We start from the raw sequence: 18,764 nt of genomic DNA, 5'->3' as shown, positions 1-18,764 counted from the left end.
TATAAACATCTCGCAACAGCTCCCTTATAGGTCATGATGAGCCCCCAAAAACACCCCCAGAATCTACTAGGCCCACCTATCTACCACCCCAATAGCCCTTATGACTGCAGGAGCCACTTATATAGCAGTACAAAAGGATTTTGGGGGTGCACATGTTTCTCCATGAATGCAGTGATTAGAGTGATTATGGGCCTGGATCCTCCTCTCCATGGTTTACTAACCCACCCCCAAGACCACTTAAGCCACCTCTGTGTAGCTCTACTAGGCTTTCCTATGCCAGGCTTCCAGGTGCTGATGTTCTGGAGGCAGATATGTAAAGTTGTTATTACGTTTTTTATGTGGGGAGGGGGGTTCAGTGGGGCTCTGTACTTTGTGTCTGCAGTGCTTATTTGGTCACTTTGTATACCTTTTGTGGACTTAGACCTGGTTTTAGATGGCCTAAGTCACAACGTCCAAGTTCCATCTAGGCAGTGTTGTAAAACCTTTGGTTATACATGCAGTACGACTAAGTCTAGGACGGATTTTAGTACCACATCCAATATTTGTGGTTTTTCACAATTTACAGTCACTCTAGGAACATAACCCCTGCAAATTTGGGGGTAGTACTGTAGTCTGCGACACCGACATGGAAGCAGGTACTTCTGATGATGGTACCTTTGATATTGAGGGTTTAGCCAGTGTCGAAGGTACCTGTAACGCCTCCATGTTACCAAACAGAACAAAGGTACAAAGAAGACACTGGATCTGGGGAGGGTAACAGAGGGACACTGGATCTGGGGAGGGTAGCAAAGGGAAAAGAGAGAGAGACCTGGACCCAAAGGGGATGGGGTTGGAGAAATAGAGAGAGAGACCTGGACCCAAAGGGCTAAAGAAAAAAAAAAGAAATATTGGATGCACAGTCAGAAGGAAGTGCAACCAGAGACTCATGAAATCACCAGACAACAAAGGTAGGAAAAATGATTTTATTTTCAATTTAGTGATCAAAATGTGTCCGTTTTGAGAATTTATATCTGCTGTCTATATTTTGCACTTAACATCTTTGAAACCCCCCAAATATAAATGATACCTTATATACTCAAATATAAACTGGGATTTTTGGGCCAAAAAATTGGCCCAAAAAAGGGGGTCCTGGTTTATATTCAGGTCAATGCCGCCTCCCAGAATTTTTTTGTAAGGCCGCCGCCAGGCTCTGCCCCCGCCTTCCTTCCTGCCCTAGCCTCATAAGGTACCTCGCGGCAGGGCAGGAACTTGGAAAGTTTGCTCCTGCCCGCTTCACCTCCACCGCGGATTGCAAAGACGAGGTACCTTATGAGGCTAGGGCAGGGAGGGTGCAGAGTCTGACAGGGAAAGGAAGGAAGGGTGCTGGGTGCAGATTCTTGACAGGGGAGGAGGGAAGGAAGGAAGGAGGCTGGTGCAGTGACTGACAGGAGAGAGAGGTAAGGGTGCTGGGTGCAGAGCCTGACAGGGGAGGGGAGGATGGAAGGGTGCTGGGTGCAGAGCCTGATAGGGGAGGGGAGGATGGAAGGGTTCTGGGTGCAGAGCCTGATAGGGGAGGGGAGGATGGAAGGATGCTGGGTGCAGAGCCTGACTGGGGAGGGGGGAGGATGGAAGAGTGCTGGGCGCAGAGCCTGACAGGGGAGGGGAGGGGAGGATGGAAGGGTGCTGGGTGCAGAGCCTGACGGGAGGGAAGGATGGACGAATGCTGGGTGCAGAGCCTGATAGGGGAGGGGAGGATGGAAGGATGCTGGGTGCAGAGCCTGACTGGGGAGGGGGGAGGATGGAAGAGTGCTGGGCGCAGAACCTGACAGGGGAGGGGAGGGGGAGGACGGAAGGGTGCTGGGTGCAGAGCCTGACGGGAGGGGAGGATGAACGAATGCTGGGTGCAGAGCCTGACAGGGGAGGGGAGGATGGAAGGGTGCTGGGTGCAGAGTCTGATGGGGCAGGACACTTGAAAATTAAACCACCCGACATATTTGAGTCAACCATTTTTCCTCCTTTTGGGGGGGGGGAAAAGGAGGTCTCGATATATTTGGATCGACTTATATTTAAGTATATATGGTAATTTAAATTTTCTGTGTATAGTGTGCTTTGTGGGGCTTTTTAAATTTTACGGTTACCATTATGAATTAATATTATGTATACATAAAAAAGGAATGAAATAAATTTGGGGTGGGGCTAGGAGGCGAAACTGAAAATTAATAGATGTCCCGTTTTGATGAAAAAATAAATGGTCACGATAAGTAAGGAGGACTGATAGAGACATCTTGGTTTATTTCCACTGTAAGCAATGGAAGTAAAACCCAGATGTCTCAATCCTTTCTTTTTCTGGAGCCATATGGTAACCCTATCTAATCCCAACCGCGGGCTCGTCTCTGGCAGTTTAAGGGCCACTTATTCCAGTGCTTTTGACTCTTTACACCTTGAGTTCTGCATACCCAAACCTAAATGTCATGTCTGTCTGTCCAAGTTAAGATTGTAAGCTCTTCTAAGCAGGGAGCGTCTATAAATGTTCAGCGACAGCGTTGTGTACGCCTTTCAGCGCTATATGTGATTAGTGTAGTAGTACCACTTTTGCAAACTTGCGCAATTACCCTGCATTAAACTGCTTCATCTTACATTTCTTTTTTATTCGTAGAATGTTTTAGCAACACATTACGACTTAATACTCATGCATCAGAATACAATTCCCATGATCCCATACCGCTCTATTCAGGCTGAAGAATTAAAGATGGCAACTACAGATCCCACCCTCCGCCACTGACAAGGCCGAGACGATGTTGAGACGTAAGTGACGTTAGATCTATAGTGCTTTTCATTGTAGCGTGCCGGGAGGGCGCATGCGCCCAAGTGGACTGTGACATGAAGACCGTTTGAAAGTTTGCGGAACTGCCAGAGGGTTCATCCTTGGATCGCCTCGGCTTCCCGTCATGGATTCTTTGGCAGTGGAAGATCCGACTCTGCCCTTAGACCTGAATGGCAGGTGGGTGCACGCTGTGCGGGTTCCCGATTAGGTGTAGTGAGTATTCATGAAGTCCTAATGGCCAGTGGATGCGAAGGGATGGAAACAACTTTATGACTTGTCAGTCTCTGATCTGCGCTTAGCTTTGGGTGATTTCCTCTGATTTTGGGTCGAAGTCTTTCTTGCCCAGTTTTAAGCGTATTTTTCTAGTGCTGCTTTTTTTTTTTTTTCATAACTCTTGACACTTTGGACACAGGTCACTACATTCTCCTGCATGTTGTTGGACTCTGGAAGCGCACACGTCTCCCGTTAGATTTAGTTTAACTGGTAGGATCAAATTCAACCCATCCTGCCTACAAGTAACGTCTCGCTTTAAACATCAACTATCCAGGTTGCAATTTATTTTGGTTATTTATTTAAACAATCCTTTAAAAAAAAGTGTGGGCAGTATGTGAGGGCAGTGGCATAGTAAGGGGGGGCCACCCTGGCGCTGATTTGGTGAGGGCGCAAGCACCCATCCTTCTCTCTGTCCCCCCTCCCTGCACACTGCTTCCCTTCCCCTGTACCTCTGTAACCCCCAAGCTGCTGTTGCGTCAATGTCAGCTCTTCTTACTTCACTTCCTGGCAGGGTTACCAGATGGCAAAAAAATTTCTAGCCCAACTCATGACAAAAAGTAGCCCAACTTCTGACGGACGGAGTAGCCCAAAAAGTAGCCCAAACAATTGCCACTGGAAACGCCTCTAATTTATCAAACAAATGCAGTCAAACCTTGGTTTGCAAGTAACGCGGTTTGTGAGTGCTTTGCAAGACGAGCAAAACACTTGCAAATCTTGCCTCGCAAACCAAGCGTTGGCTCGATATGCGAGCCCCCACCCCCAAGAACCGGCATTGCCCCTGAGAACTGGCATCGCCTGCCCGCCCAAACCCTTACCGCGATCAGGCACCGGCATGCAGCATCAACCCACAGGACGTGCTGGTGCCGAAAGTGCCTGTCGCTGATCTCTGCTGGGCCTTGAGCATCTGCACATTCTCAAGGCCTTTGGCATTCGCTCTCTCAGAGATTCCAATGAGAGAATCTGGGGATGGGGTGGAAGCGCGTCAGTGACCTTGGAGGGGGGGGGGGTCTTTTTGGGATGTGGAACGAATTGCCTGCGTCTCCATTACCTCCTATGTGGAAAGTTGCTTTGATATACAAGCACTTTGGTTTACGAGCATGCTTCTGGAACGAATTATGCTCACAAATCAAGGTTCCACTGTATGTCATACAAATACAAACTGTTTATTTATTCACTGCACATATCCCAAACAGTACATAATGGTGCAAGAAGACCTAAACTCAAATATAAAACATTCAGGAAAAACACAATAAAAACAAACACTTAATGTAAAAGTCCTTCCTAAAATTAAAAGCTCTTTAAACTTTTGGACATAATGGGACATAATGTATAGGACACTCAGTCTCAGAAGCTGCCTTAGCGGCTTTAGAGATTCACACACAAGCATCCTATATAGAATCGTGTCTGTCCTCATGGACAGACGCCTAAGCCTGCCTAACCACCACAATTCTCTAACTGGTGTAACATGTTACAGGCGCCGTTTAGAAGATCGGGTTGCCGCTGAGCTGATCGCAGCAAGGGAATCTCACTGCTGCGATCAATTTAGTGGCCACGGCAGGGAACCCATCCCCCCCACGCGATGACTATAAGGAGGGAAGCCCAGTCCCTCCTGCCAGAACCCCCAAAGGCCCACCTGAATGTGGGCAGGTGGAGTGTCCTATTCCTTATGCCACCACTCCCCCCTCCCGGACAATCTTTCCCTGTATATTTTGTGTTCCTCTAGTCTCTCTTTTTAGTTGTTTTTTTCTGATTCAAATCCGTCCCTCATGCCCCTCCATACTGCTAGTTAAGATACGAAAGCGACTTAGGGGAGCAGAAGCCAGGGATGAGCTGTACCTTCGTGGCACTGACACCTCATCTGCAGCATTCCTCATCCCCTCGCCTCCAAGCAGGTGCAGAAAAAAATTAAAGCTGATTTATCTGTTTCCCACTGCCCACCTTCACCTGGCCATGGCTGTTCTGGTGCCATTCGTTTGCAGTTTATAAGCTGGATCACAATGGACCAATCACAAACGACCTCAGAGTTCCTAAGGTCATTTGTGATTGGCCTGTTTTGCTACAGCTGAACAAATGAAAAAAAAAACCCCAGCAATTACTCTGTAGGAGGTCCGGAACCGTTCCTGTCCCAATATAGCCCATTAGTTTTTGAAAAGTAGCCCGAAAACCTGCCACCCACCCAAGCCCCGTGGGTTTTAAAAAGTAGCCCAATTGGGCGTGAAAACCACCCAACTGGCAACACTGCTTCCTGGCCCCTTGCCTAGGAAGTGACGTCAGAGGAAGAGCTGATACTGACGCAACAGCAGCTTGGAGGTTGCTGCTCATTCCAGGATTGTTAGAGGTACGGGGGAAGGGAAGTGGTGGGAGGGGCACCCCTACCCTGGGTGCCTCTCAGCCTTGCTATGCCACTGTGTGAGGGTACTCCTCACACAAGAGACTGGGTAAAACGTGGGCCTCGCGGATTTTAACTGCACATCCTTAAAAATCTGCTCACTTCAGGGGTGAGCGAGATCCGTGAGGTCCCTGGGAATTAAAACTAGGATCTCTGCAGACTCCACGTCATGGCCACTTTCATAAGAACTTGAGAATTGCCGCTGCTGGGTTAGACCAGTGGTCCATTGTGCCCAGCAGTCCGCTCATGCGGCGGCCCTCAGGTCAAAGACCAGTACCCTAACTGAGACTAGCCTACCCTGCGAACGTTCTGGTTCAGCAGGAACTTGTCTAACTTTAACTTGAATCCCTAGAGGGTGTTTTCCCCTATAACAGCCTCTGGAAGAGTGTTCCAGTTTTCCACTATTCTCTGGGTGAAGAAGAATTTCCTTACGTTTGTACGGAATCTATCCCTTTTTAGCTTTAGAGAATGCCCTCTCGTTCTCTCTACCTTGGAGAGGGTGAACAACCTGCCTTTATCCACTAAGTCTATTCCCTTCATTATCTTGAATGTTTCGATCATGTCTCCTCTCAGTCTCCTCTTTTCAAAGGAGAACAGGTCCAGCTTCTCTAATCTCTCACTGTACTCACTCCCCCAACCCCTTAACCATTGTAGTCGCTCTTCTCTGGACCCTTTCGAGTAATACCATGTCCTTCTTCATATATGGCAACCAGTGCTGGACGCAGTATTCCAGGTGAGGGCGTACCATAGCCCGGTACAGCGGCATGATAACCTTCTCCGATCTGTTCATGATCCCCTTCTTAATCATTCCTAGCATTCTGTTCACCCTTTTCGCTGCCGCTGCGCATCGTGCAGACGGCTTCATTGACTTGTTGACCAGTATTCCCAGGTCTCTTTCCTGGGAGGTCTCTCCTAGTACATCTTGTATTCGTGTGTGGGATTTTTGATACCAACATGCATTACCTTACACTTATCCATGTTGAACCTCATTTGCCATGTCGCTGCCCATTTCTCGAGCGTGGTTATGTCACGTTGCAGATCTTCACAATCCCCCTGCGTCCTCACTACTCTGTATAGCTTCGTATCGTCTGCAAATTTAATCACCTTACTCGTCGTACCCATTTCCAGATCGTTTATGAATATGTGGAAGAGCACAGGTCCAAGTACCGAGCCCTGCGGCACCTCACTGGTGACATTCTTCCAGTCTGAGTATTTTCCATTTACCCCCACTCTCTGTTTCCTATCTGCTAGCCAGTTTTTAATCCACCTGAGTATTTCACCCTCTATTCCATGGCTCTCAATTTTTCGAAGTAGTCATTCGTGTGGAACCTTGTCGAACGCCTTCTGAAAATCCAGATATACAATGTCGACCGGGTCTCCCTTGTCTATCTGCTTGTTTACCCCCCTCGAAGAAGTGCAGCAAGTTCATCAAGCAAGATCGTCCTTTGCTGAAGCCGTGCTGACTGGTCCTCATCAGTTTGTGTCCGTTAAGGTGATCAATGATGCGGTCTTTTATCAGCGCCTCTATCATCTTTCCCAGTACCGAAGTCAGACTCACCGGTCTGTAGTTTCCCGGATCTCCTCTCGAACCTTTTTTGAAGATCAGCGTAACATTCGCTACCTTCCAGTCTGACGGAATCCTTCCCGATCTAATCAACAGATTGGCTATTAGTTGAAGCAGTTCAGCTATAGTCCCTTTCGGTTCCTTAATTACCCTCGGAAGGATGCCATCCGGTCCTGGGGATTTGTCGCTCTTAAGCATATCAATCTGCCTGCATACTTCTTCTAGAGACTAACTGTCAACCTTGTCAGTTTTCCGTCTTCGCCTCCAGCGTATAGCCTGTCGGGTTCCGTTATGTTGTGTATGTCCTCTTTGGTAAATACAGACGCAAAAAATGTGTTCAGTTTATCGGCGATGGCTTTGTCCTCCTTTAGCACTCCCTTTATTCCATTATTATCCAACGGTCCCACCACTTCCTTTGCTGGTCATTTCCCCTTAATGTATCGAAAGAAAGGCTTGAAGTTTTTCGCCTCCTTGGCTATTTTTTCCTCGTAGTCTCTTTTGGCCCCTTTTACTGCTTTATGGCACTTGCGTTGATGCTGTTTGTACTTTTTCCAGTTTTCATCCGTTTTTGACCTTTTCCATTCCTTAAACGAAGTCTTCTTGTCTCTGATCGCTTCCTTCACCGTGCAGTGAGCCACGCCGGTTCTTTGATCTTTTTCCTCTTGGCTCCCTTGTTGATACGCGATATATATAGATTTTGCACCTCGGTGACTGTATCCTTAAAAAGGGACCATGTCTGCTCTAGCGTTTTAACAGTGCTTATCCTCTTCATGATCTTTTTCCCCACCATGAGTCTCATCCCTTCATAATTTCTTTTTCGAAAGTTCAGCGCCATGGCTGTTGTTCTGGATCTATGTTTCGCCCCTGCATCTATGTTGAAGCGGATCATATTGTGATCACTGGTAGTGTTCTCCCCAGAAATTTTTTCCAGCCGGGTGGCATGAAAAATTAGCCGGGTGGGGCGGGACAGGAAAATTAAAGGCTTCTTTTACGAAGTCCCTTTAGCGGCTTTAGCGTGCGTGACTTTTCATCACACGCTAATCCCCGCGCTAGCCGAAAAACTACCGCCTGCTCAAGAGGAGGTGGTAGCGGCTAACGCAGCCGGCAGTTTAGCGCGCACTATTACGCGCTTTAAACCGCTAACATGCCTTCGTAAAAGGAGCCCTAAATGTGTACTATTTTTATTAGTTAATTATTATTGTTTTCCAATGCTCAATATGAGTTCCTTTTTTAAGGTTTGACACTTGTGCCAGAATATTTTTACTAAATTTAAGAAGTATCCAATTCTAGAAGCGAATAATTAGATATGCGCCCTTTTTCAAATGATATAGAGGTTTACAAAGGGAAATGTGTTAATGAAGTCATTAGGTTCAATCTAGCTATTTATTTCTGCATGAATTTAAACAACTAAAAAAAAAAGATAAATATAGCTCATGCAGTCATACAAGAAACGGCTCTACAGCACCTCTAATAATGTTTTGATCACTAGGTTCTTTCTTGAGGTCTCCCTGAGGATATGAAATAGATGCGATCCCCACTTCTAGACCTCATCCACATAATTTATGGAGAGGTGTTACTGAGCCTTGAAGGAGACCTGTGTGATTGCATTACAGCAAAGTAAAAAAGTAGCAGATAAAGATCATAGTGAGAACTAGGGCAAAACAGTTTAGGTTAAGATGCAGGTAATAATTAGCAATGTATGAAAAATATTATTATTTGCTGCCACTGTATCGAGCAATGGTGCGCCCACATCTGGAATACTGCGTCCAATACTGGTCGCCATACCTCAAGAAGGACATGGCAATACTCGAAAGGGTCCAGAGGAGGGCAACGAGGATGATAAAGGGTATGGAGAACCTTTCATATGCCGAATGGTTAGACAGGCTGGGGCTCTTTACCCTGGAGAAGCGGAGACTGAGAGGGGACATGATAGAAACTTATAAAATCATGAAAGGCATAGAGAAGGTGGAGAGGGACAGATTCTTTAGACTAGCAGGGACAACTAAAACAAGAGGTCATTCAGAAAAACTGAGAGGAGACAGATTCATAACGAATGCAAGGAGGTTCTTCTTCACTCAGAGGGTGGTGGACACCTGGAACGCGCTTCCCGGAGAGGTAATAAGACAGAGTACAATTCTGGGGTTCAAAAAGGGACTGGATGACTTCCTGGAAGCGAAGGGGATAACAGGGTACAGATAGAGGTTTACCGTACAGGACATTGAGCGAATAGGGTATGGATATTTCAGGTTAGGTAGGGAACACTTTCAGGTCATGGACCTGGGGGGCCGCCGCGGGAGCGGACTGCCGGGCACGATGGACCCCTGGTCTGACCCGGCAGAGGCAACGCTTATGTTCTTATGTTATGTCATTTGGAAAGCTGCTTGATGTTAATACAACTTTAATTCTTTAAAGTGTGTGTGTGGTGGGGGGGACACAACACCTATGTCAACAGTAAAGTTAGAATAGGTCATTAAATCCAGTGGCGTACCTAGTATATATGACAGCCAATGCTGATCATTTTTAACAACCCCCCTCTTCTATATAAAAAAAGTTATTTTTAGTAATAATCCACAAGTCACACAACAACGGTGCACCTTGGAAAAGGCAGCATCTTAAACACTGCAGTGAGCACTAGAAAACCAATACACGCATTGTAAAACTAAACAAGCCAGATCCTGCACAGTCTATTGATCCTGTGCAGTCGATGCTAACAGAAAACCATGTCCTTTTCATACACACAGAACAGATACATCCTTGCCCAGTATGGAATAATCACAAACTAAAAATAGAAATATGTAGACGAAAGTTAAACTGAACCACCAAGAAACCAGACTCTGCATACAATGCAACACCACAAAAACAGTGACACATGTCCCCTAATACTGTGCAAAATATAAAGACAGTAATGTAAATTTGAAAAAACTGATACATAACAATCACCACTTTACAAATTAACAAATAGAAATAAAACAAATAATAATAAATAGGAAAATGCCATTTTATTGGACTAATCCGTTAGGTGGAGTGTGTGGCGTAGTGGTTGAAGCTACAGCCTCCGCACCCTGGGGTTGTGGGTTCAAATCCCATGCTGCTCCTGGGCAAGTCACTTAATCCTCCATAGCCCCAGGTACGTTAGATAAATTGTGAGCCCACCGGGAAAGATAGGGAAAATGCTTGAGTACCTGATTGTAAAACCGCTTAGATAACCTTGATAGGCGGTATATAAAATCCTAATAATAATAATAAACTTAATAATAATCCATTTTTCAATTAACTTTCAGAGGCCAAATCTTTCTTCAAGACAGTACAGTATACCTTTGTTATGATATCCTGTCCTGATATGAGGAAAGAGGTTTTTAGTAAAAAAAAATTGCCTTATTTCCATTTCCTATTTATAAATTTTTATCAATACAGTTACAACGCTACTTGATTCTACATAAAGCAACAAAAAAATTTTCTTTCTACATTTCATCTTCTCTTCGCTCTCTTTTTTCTATTCAGCGTTTGTCCTCTCTCCCTTCCGTGCCACATCTGCCCTCTCTTTGCCCCTTCCACCCAGCCTCTGCCCTCTCTCTCTACCCCTTCCATCTACTGTCCACCCTCTCTGCCCTTTCCATCCAGTGTCTGCCTTCTCTCTCTTCCATATGGCATCTTCCCTCTTTCTATGTTCCTTCAAATAAACTGTATATCCTGTGCAGTTTCTCTCCTTTGTACATATTCATTTCAGCTTCATCCCTTTCCATTTTTTGTCTCTCCCCTCTCCCCTATGCTCTGGCATCTCTCTCTTCTCCTTTCCTTCCTTCCTTCCCACTCCATCCCATAGTCTGGCATCTCTAGCTCCTTTCCTTCCCTCCCCCCATGCCCTGGCATCTCTCTCCTCTTCTATCACTCCCTCTCCCTCCATGCTCTGGCACCTCCTCTCCTTCTTTTCCCTCTAGTCTGGCATTTGTCTCCTTAGTTTCCCTTCCCTCCCCCCATGCCTTGGCATCTTTCTCCTCTCCTTCCATCGCCCCTCCATTATCTGGTATCTCCTCTACTTACTTCCTTTTCCCAGGTCTGGCATCTGTCTCCTCCCCCTCATATTCCCTTACATCTCTCCCTCCCCCTCCATCTCATTTCCATATCTCATTTCCTTTTCCTTCCATGGTCTTGGCATCTCTTTCCTCTCCTCTCCCTTCCCTGGTCTTCCTTCTCTCTCCCCAATTAGGTGCAGCAGCAGCATTTTTCTTCCCCCTTTCCAATTGGGTGCAGCAGCAGCATCTTTCTCCCCCCCCCAATTGGGTGCAGCAGCATTCCCAGCATCCCCCCCGGCAGATTCGTTATAGGCTAAGGTGAGAGAAAGGGCAGCGACGGAGGGTAGCTTACAACTTGCTGCTCTTTCTTGCTTCGGGCTTTCCTCGCTGCCGGTTCCTACCTTTGCGGAAACATAAAGTAGGCAGAGCCCAGCAGTGAGGAAGGCCCGAAGCAAACAAGAGCACCAAGTTGTAAACTTCCCTCCCTGCCCTATCTCCCACCTTAGTCTGTAGCAAATCAAACCAATGCTCTGGAGCTTCCCTTCCCTTCTCTTCCCTCCCCCGCCCCCCTAGGACATAACTTCCAGTTTCAGAGGAGAACTAAGGGAAGCCGACACGCACAGTGTTACCGTTAGAGCCCCAGAGCCCCAGAGGGTTCAAGTCGCTTGCTTGCACTTTAAAAAAAAAAAAAAAAAAGTTAGGCTGAGGGGAATTCGCAACCCTACCTATGCACTTGCCCTGCATAGGCACTTCTGGCTAAATATTTTATAATGGCACATAAGTGGCCCTGGAAGCAGATATTCATGCATAACTTTATACCTGTTCTGAGGTAAATGTAAACACCTCAGAACAGGTATAAAGTTATGCATGAACATCTGCTTTATAAAATATTTAGCCAGAAGTACCTATGCAGGGCAAGTTCAAGGCTATTAGACTCTCTAAGTGACCTCTTGATCTTGGACCTTTGCCCGTTTCCTCTGCCCCTGGCAGTCCAGCATCTTGGTGCTTTCCGTCTTCTTCTCGTAATTCAGTATCTCCTTGTTCCCCTCTGTTCTCATTCCCCTTCCCTGGCAGACCAGCATCTTGTCTCTCCCCTGCTTGGTGGTCCAGTATCTCCCCTTTCTCCTTGGCCTGTTCCTTGCTGTTTTGCCAGATCTGAGCAGACAGATCTGCAGCTGAAAATTGAAGTGCAGGCCTCCTATGTGTTTAAGACTATAACAGGAAGTCATGAAGTAGGAACACAGTGGGCGTCCAGCATACATATACTAAAGTGAAAACCCCACTTTCTTGATTATCTGGCAGTCTGACTGCTAGCTCCGCCTATTCTACTCATTGCTGACAGAAAGGGAGAAATGCCTAGGTTGCCATCTGCCATTTATCACTCCCGAATCTCAGCACTCTAGCTGACACCTAATGGAAACATCAATCTTGTGCCTATATAAATAAGCACGAATAACGGTTCACTGTTCACATATTTTTGGTGGCCAAATCAGCTGGCAGCCAAATTGGCTACAAGTTTCTCGCTCTACAAATGAAAGCTTTTAAAACATAGGTGCCCAGAGTCCCCAAAGGACCTTAATCTATAACCGCTGCAATCCCTTCCCCCTCTACTTCTTGGGCCTGCTTTATTCCTTTTACGCATCTTCTCCCTCCTTTTCCGTGTGCCAGCAGCAGTTACTTAAGCACGCAACTGCTGGCTTCTGCCTCTCCTCGTTCCAATTGGTTCTCCTGCACAAAGCGAAACCAATGTCCTGCAGAAACAGATCTGCAAGCAGTGGCCAGCCTGTCTTGTGGGATCAGCAGCAGAACGAAAACAAAAGGACATCGGGGTTCTTCCGGTTTCGCGCACTCGGTCTTAATGAGCCTGCAATCTCTGCCTCCAACTGCGACCGTAAAAACCGACCAGCAGTAGGAAAAATAAAAAAGAAGTAAAGCTGAAAACTCGCTTCCTGGTGCTTTAAAAAAAAAGTCAGGCTGAGGTGAATCTGTGACTGAGATGACAGCTGGGCGCTCACCTAAATTAGCGCCCAGCTAAAAGGTGCTAGGGAGAACACTGACTGGTTCCCAGCATCCCCTCTACTTCTACATCTTGCGCCTGTCCTCGTAGTCCATTTAAAATTAAGTCCAGAATTGTATTTCCTCTCATGTTTTCCTTGACAAGTTGTTCCAGGAAGCAATCACCTACAGCATCCAGGAACTTGGTCTCCCTACCGCAGCTGGAGGTGCCTAGATTCCAGTCTATTCCCGGGTAGTTGAAATCACCCATGATAACTGTGTTGCCTCCCTTGCAGTTGTGTTTGATCTCATCTATCATTTCTCCATCCATTTCTTCGGGCTGCCCAATCCATTTGCTCCCGGAATTTTGACCCATAGAGATTCTAACTTATTCATACTTTCAGGCGTGTTCTCTCCAGTAGATTCGATTCCCTCTTTGACATATAGGGCAATTCCCCCACCTTTGTGACCCACTCTGTCTCTGCGGTATAGTTTGTATCCCGGTAGCACAGTATCCCAGATGTTTTCTTCGGTCCACCATGTTTCCGTGATGCTGATGATGTCAAAAGTTATCCTGTTGTGTCATAGCCTCTAATTCGCCCATCTTGTTCCTTAGGCTCTTTGCGTTCGTGTACATACACTTGAGTATGTGGCCTGTTCCTTTCTTGCATTTCCTTCCTTCTTGTGTCCTTTTAGATCTGTCTTGCCTGAGATCTGGTGAGTCTTCTCCGCTATCTTTCTGCACAGTATCCTCCGGGTATACCGGTTCCCGAACCATCGACTCTCTCACTCGGTCGACTGTTGGCTTTCTTCTTCTTCCTAGTTTAAAAACTTCTCAACTTCTCTCTTAATGTTGTTTGCCAGAAGCCTCATTCCGTCTCTGCTGAGGTGGAGTCCATCCTTCCTGTATAGCTTGTTCTTCCTCCAGAACGTCGTCCAGTTGCGCACAAAGTGGAATCCTTCTTCCTCACACCAGCGCCTCATCCACACGTTGACTGCTTGCAGCTCCATCTGCCTCTTCTCATCTGCTCTGGGTACCGGCAGGATTTCCAACATTATCCGCGTTGATCTGGTCTTCAGCTTCCTTCCTAGCATCCGGAACTGTTCCTTCAGTAATTCCCTGCTGTAATTCCTGTTGCTCACGTTGTTAGTTCCCACATGGATCACCACCACCGTATCTTCCTCTTTCACGCTGTCGATGATCCTGTTGATGCGGCTCACTATGTCTTCTATCTTGGCTCCTGGTAGACAAGTTACCAGCCGATCCTGTCTTCCTCCTGCTATGTTGCTGTCAACTTGCCTGATGATGGAGTCCCCCTTCTCCTCTTCCTAGTGGCAGCTCACTGCGTGCTTTTAACTTCCACACACAGGTGCCACTAGCGTTAGTTTAGCCGCGGTTCCATCAGGCAGCCTCAGGGCCTTTGCTAAGCCAACCTTCCTCTGACAGAAGAGGAATTTGCATCATCGGAGGCGGGCCAACCTAGCAAAGGTCCCGAGGCTGCCTGATGGAACTGCGACTAAACTAATGTTAGTGGCAGCTGTGTGGGGAAGTTAAAAGCATGCAGTGAGCTGCCACTAGGGAGGGGAGAGATACTGCTGGACATAGGGAAGGGCTGGCGGTAGGGATAAGGGGAGAGGGAGAGGTGCTGCTAGACAAGAGGGAGTGAAAGAGGAAAGGAATATCTGGCAACTAAAATTCAATGTAAAGAAACGCAGAGTAATGCATTTGGGGATTAATAATTGGAAGGCGCTGTATATGCTGGGAGGCGAGAGGCTGATATGCATGGATGGGGAGAGGGACCTTGGGGTGATAGTGTCCAAAGATCTAAAGGCAAAAAAACAGTGCAACAAGGCGGTGGCTGCTGCCAGAAAGATGCTGGGCTGTATAAAGAGAGGCGTAACCAGTAGAAGGTGTTAATGCCCCTATATAGGTCGTTGGTGAGGCCCCACTTGGCGTGTTGAGTTCAGTTTTGGAGACATATCTGGTGAAGGACACAAAAAGACTTGAAGCGGTCCAGAGGAGGGCGATGAAAATGATAGGAGGTTTGCGCCAAAAGACGTATGAGGAGAGACTGGAAGCCCTGAATATATATACCTTAGAGGAAAGGAGAGACATGGGAGATATGATTCAGACATTCAAATATTTGAAAGGTATTAACGTAGAACAAAATCTTTTCCAGAGAAAGGACAATGGTAAAACCAGAAGACATAATTTTAGATTGAGTTGTGGTAGACTCAAGAGCAATGTAAGAAAATTCTTCTTTACGGAGAGGGTGGTTGATGCCTGGAATGTGCTCCCGAGAGAGGTGGTGGAGATGAAAATGGTGACAAGAGTTCAAAAAAGCGTGGGACAAACACAGGATTTAGAATCGGAAAATAATAGTAAATATTGAAGAACTAAGGCCAGCGCTGGGCAGACTTGCACGGTCTTTGTCTGTATATGGCTGTATGGTAGAGGATAGGCTGGGGAGAGCTTCAATGGCTGGGATGGTGTAGATGGACTGGAGTGAGATTTGATGGAGACTTCAGTAGTTGGAACTGAGGAACAGTAACGGGCAGAGTTTTGGATTCTTGCCCAGAAATAGCTAAGAAGAAGAAGAAAAAAAAAACTCCCAACAAATTTTTAGATTGAATCAGGTTGGGCAGACTGGATGTACCATTTGGGTCTTTATCTGCCGTCATCTACTATGTTACTAGGTTAGAAGAGGTACTGCTGGACATGGCAGAAGGGAAGGGGAAGGGAAAGGTGCAGCTGGACTTGAAGGAGAAGGAGAGGTGAGAAAGGGAAAGGTGTTGCACGCTGGAGGGGAGGGTGTAATGGTGCATGGGGAGAGAGCATATTGGTTTTGAGTGGGGTTGTGGGGAGAGAAGGAAGGAAAATTGTTGCAGGATGAGTGAGTGTGATGAGAGAAGAGAGAAATGGACATGGTGTGGAGGAGAGAGAAAAATAGGGCATGGGGAGAGAACATGTGAGTAGGGTTGGGGAGAGATGGACTGGAGGTGGGAAGAAGGGATGTCACACTTGAGGGAAGGGACAAGGAGAAAGAGAAAGCGTGCATGAGGCAGAAAGTGTTGGACTCATGGAGAGAGAGAGAGGGAGAGATGGATGGGGAGGGCAGAAAGGAGGGAAGGATAAATGTCACTCTCAGGGGAAGGGGGAGATGACAGAGTGAAAAGTTGGACTCATGGAGGGAGAGAGAAATGTTTCTTGGGGGAGGGAATGAGGACTGGAAGAGAGGAAGGGTGCAGGAAGCAGAGAGAATGAAATGTTGGTCTGGTGGAAAGGAGGGAGAAATGTTGGATGTGGCAATCGAGGGAGTGGGAGAGATGCAACCTGGATCTCTCTCTTTCCCCACTACCTTTGCAGGAAGGAAGGAAGGGAATGAGAGAAGTACAGTGAGAGAGAGGGAGACATGTTGACAATAGGGGTAGAGGAGAGAGGAAGAAAAGTTGGAGAGACACAGAGAGATGTTGGAGAAGGTAATGAGGTCCAGAAGAGAAGAAGCGTGCAGGAATCAGAAAGAAAGAAATATTGTATGCACAGCCAGAAGGAAATTCAACCAGAGACTCATGAAATCACCAGACAACAAAGGTAGGAAAATTGATTTTATTTTCAATTTAGTGATTGAAATGTATCAGTTTTGAGAATTTATATCTGCTGTCTATATTTTACATTATATTTGTCTATTTTTCTATAGTTGTTACTGAGGTGACATTGCATATTTTAAAGCCTTACCTCTTTGAAAAAAAAAAAAAGAATATAAATAATTAACATTTTCTCTGCGTACAGTGTGCTTAGAGCAACATAATAATAAAAAAAAAATCCTCTTAGACCTAGGGCACTAGTCGTCCAAAGTCGGCAGCGTCTAAAGTCCATTCTCGAAAAATATTTCCAAAATATTATTTTTTTTTTGAGAATCGTCTACTTCTGTGTCACCTGGTAGACCTGTATAGTCCTTACGAATGGATATATATCTCACTGTGACCAGCAGATGGAGTCTGAGACCAAAGCTTGTATATCAAGATAGGCTTCCCCCTACCAATCCAGTATTTCTCAGTCTTCGAGCAGTGTGGTAAGACTAATTCGTCTCCCCCCTTAGAGCTATTGTAATTTGTTTCGGTCTCCTGAGTTCCCTTGCTTTGCCGAATGACGGGTCCTGTTTGGGGATCTGTCTGACCTCGGGGGTGTTAAACCTGGCGGGTCTTGTGCTGGGTCCTTCTACCCCCCCTTCTTCCACCTACCCATGTTCTTCCACCTACCCATGTTTTGCCTTAGCCGGCAGCCTGGCCCCTGTGGTTGGTCAGGCTTCCAGCTTTGAGAGCAGTGGAGGCTCATTTCCCTGTAAAATTGCTGTTTTTACTGTATTTTTTCAACTAACTGGCACTTTGTTGCAGTTAGGGCGGTTTTCAGCACAATGAGCAATTTAAAAGGGAAAAAGTGCTCATTGTGCTCCAGAGGCAAGGTACTTGCGGCTGGCCTGTTCAAGTGGGGGTGGGGGAGCTTCGTCGGCATTGGGTGCTGGTGGCCAGGGTGCACCGCCGCAAGTACCTTGCGAGTTAGCCTCGGATCGTGGGGAAGCCCAGGATTCCCTTAATGCCCACGCGGGAGGTTCTCCAGCCGCCAAAGGTCAGGATGAAAAGGATTCCCTTACCGCCAGTGCAGCTGGTGATTCCCTTACTGTGTCAGTTGGCTCCTTGTTCTCAGCGTCAGGAAAGTCCCAGGCTTCTCAGATGCTACAGGTCTTTGGAGCTCCGATTTTGGCGGTTTCGGGTCCAATTTTGGCGGAAACCTCCTCCTTCATTTCAGTGTCCTCAGGTGACCTTCCCCCTTTTTTATTGGAGAAACAGGGGCAAGGTTTTGCTGGGTCCCCGGCTGTGGCAGGAAGTCCCTTGGGGCCACCAGGGTTTTTCCCCCCTGAATATATGTTGGCACTTTGTAAAGCTTATGTGCTGGTGGCTGGAGGTTCTGTGTCAAATCCGGGGGTCTCGGGAGGGGGGGGGGTTGCCCTCGACGTCTTCTCCAGTTCAGCCCCAGACAGTGGCGGTTTTGCCCCTTTCTACTCCTCTCTTGTCCAAGCAGCCAAAGGTCTCTAGGGACGAGGATTTTTGCCAAGAGGAGCAGGGTATGATTGATGAGGACCTAGACCTTTTAGGGGATTTCCAGGATCCTCTTGGGGGGTCGGATTCTGCCAGTGGTGGACTCGAGCACCCACATGCTGACGAAGATGCGTCTTGTGTGCATTTTTCAGCGGGACGAGCTTTAGGAGCTAATTCTTCAGGTCTCCTCGGTGTTGAAGTTTGAGGGCCCCTGTGTATGGTGGACCCCCTGCTTAAGGAGATTTGCTCTGCTTCCCACTCTTCCCCTATGCATCAGGATATTCAGGATATTATGCTCGCACAGTGGCAGGTGCCGGCGGCACCTTTTTGTTTTTTGCACTTCATGGCCCGCCTCTATCCCAACCCAGAAGGGGATAGGGACTTTCAGCATCTCAAAACAGCATACTATTCCTGTTGAAGGCGGTGCTGCTTTGAAGGACTCTGAGGAGCGTAAGTTGGAGTCCCTCCTTAAACAGAGTTTTGATGTGACAGCTCTGGCGGTCCAAGCGGCAATGTGTGGTGGGCTGGTGGCTTGGGCATGTTTTCGCTGGGCAGAGCGTGTTCTGGACTGTGAGTCTGATAATTGGGAATTGGTGGAGCAGGAAGTTGCCAAAATTGAGATGAGTGCTT

The 18,764-nt window shown here is 47.0% G+C and overlaps 1 protein-coding gene across 5 annotated transcripts in view; it reads left to right on the top strand.

Moving 5' to 3' along the window:
• Window positions 1-2,739: 2,739 nt before the first annotated feature.
• LOC117367981 (CDK5 regulatory subunit-associated protein 2-like) overlaps window positions 2,740-18,764 on the top strand; it is a 372,935-nt gene continuing 356,910 nt past the window's right edge. For 2 of the 5 annotated variants that reach the window (XM_033961146.1, XM_033961144.1), the window contains exon 1: window positions 2,831-2,980. In XM_033961146.1, the coding sequence (XP_033817037.1) occupies window positions 2,928-2,980 (53 nt within the window). In that variant the 5' untranslated portion in view covers window positions 2,831-2,927. Of the gene's footprint in view, window positions 2,785-2,828; window positions 2,981-18,764 lie in introns of those variants that run through there. The other 3 variants (XM_033961149.1, XM_033961147.1, XM_033961148.1) reach the window with 3 other exon arrangements.

Source organism: Geotrypetes seraphini, chromosome 10, assembly GCF_902459505.1.
Source record: "Geotrypetes seraphini chromosome 10, aGeoSer1.1, whole genome shotgun sequence".
NCBI classification, from domain to species: Eukaryota; Metazoa; Chordata; class Amphibia; order Gymnophiona; family Dermophiidae; genus Geotrypetes; species Geotrypetes seraphini.
Note: the sequence above shows the minus strand (reverse complement) of the source record. Positions and strands in the feature narration are given on the sequence as shown.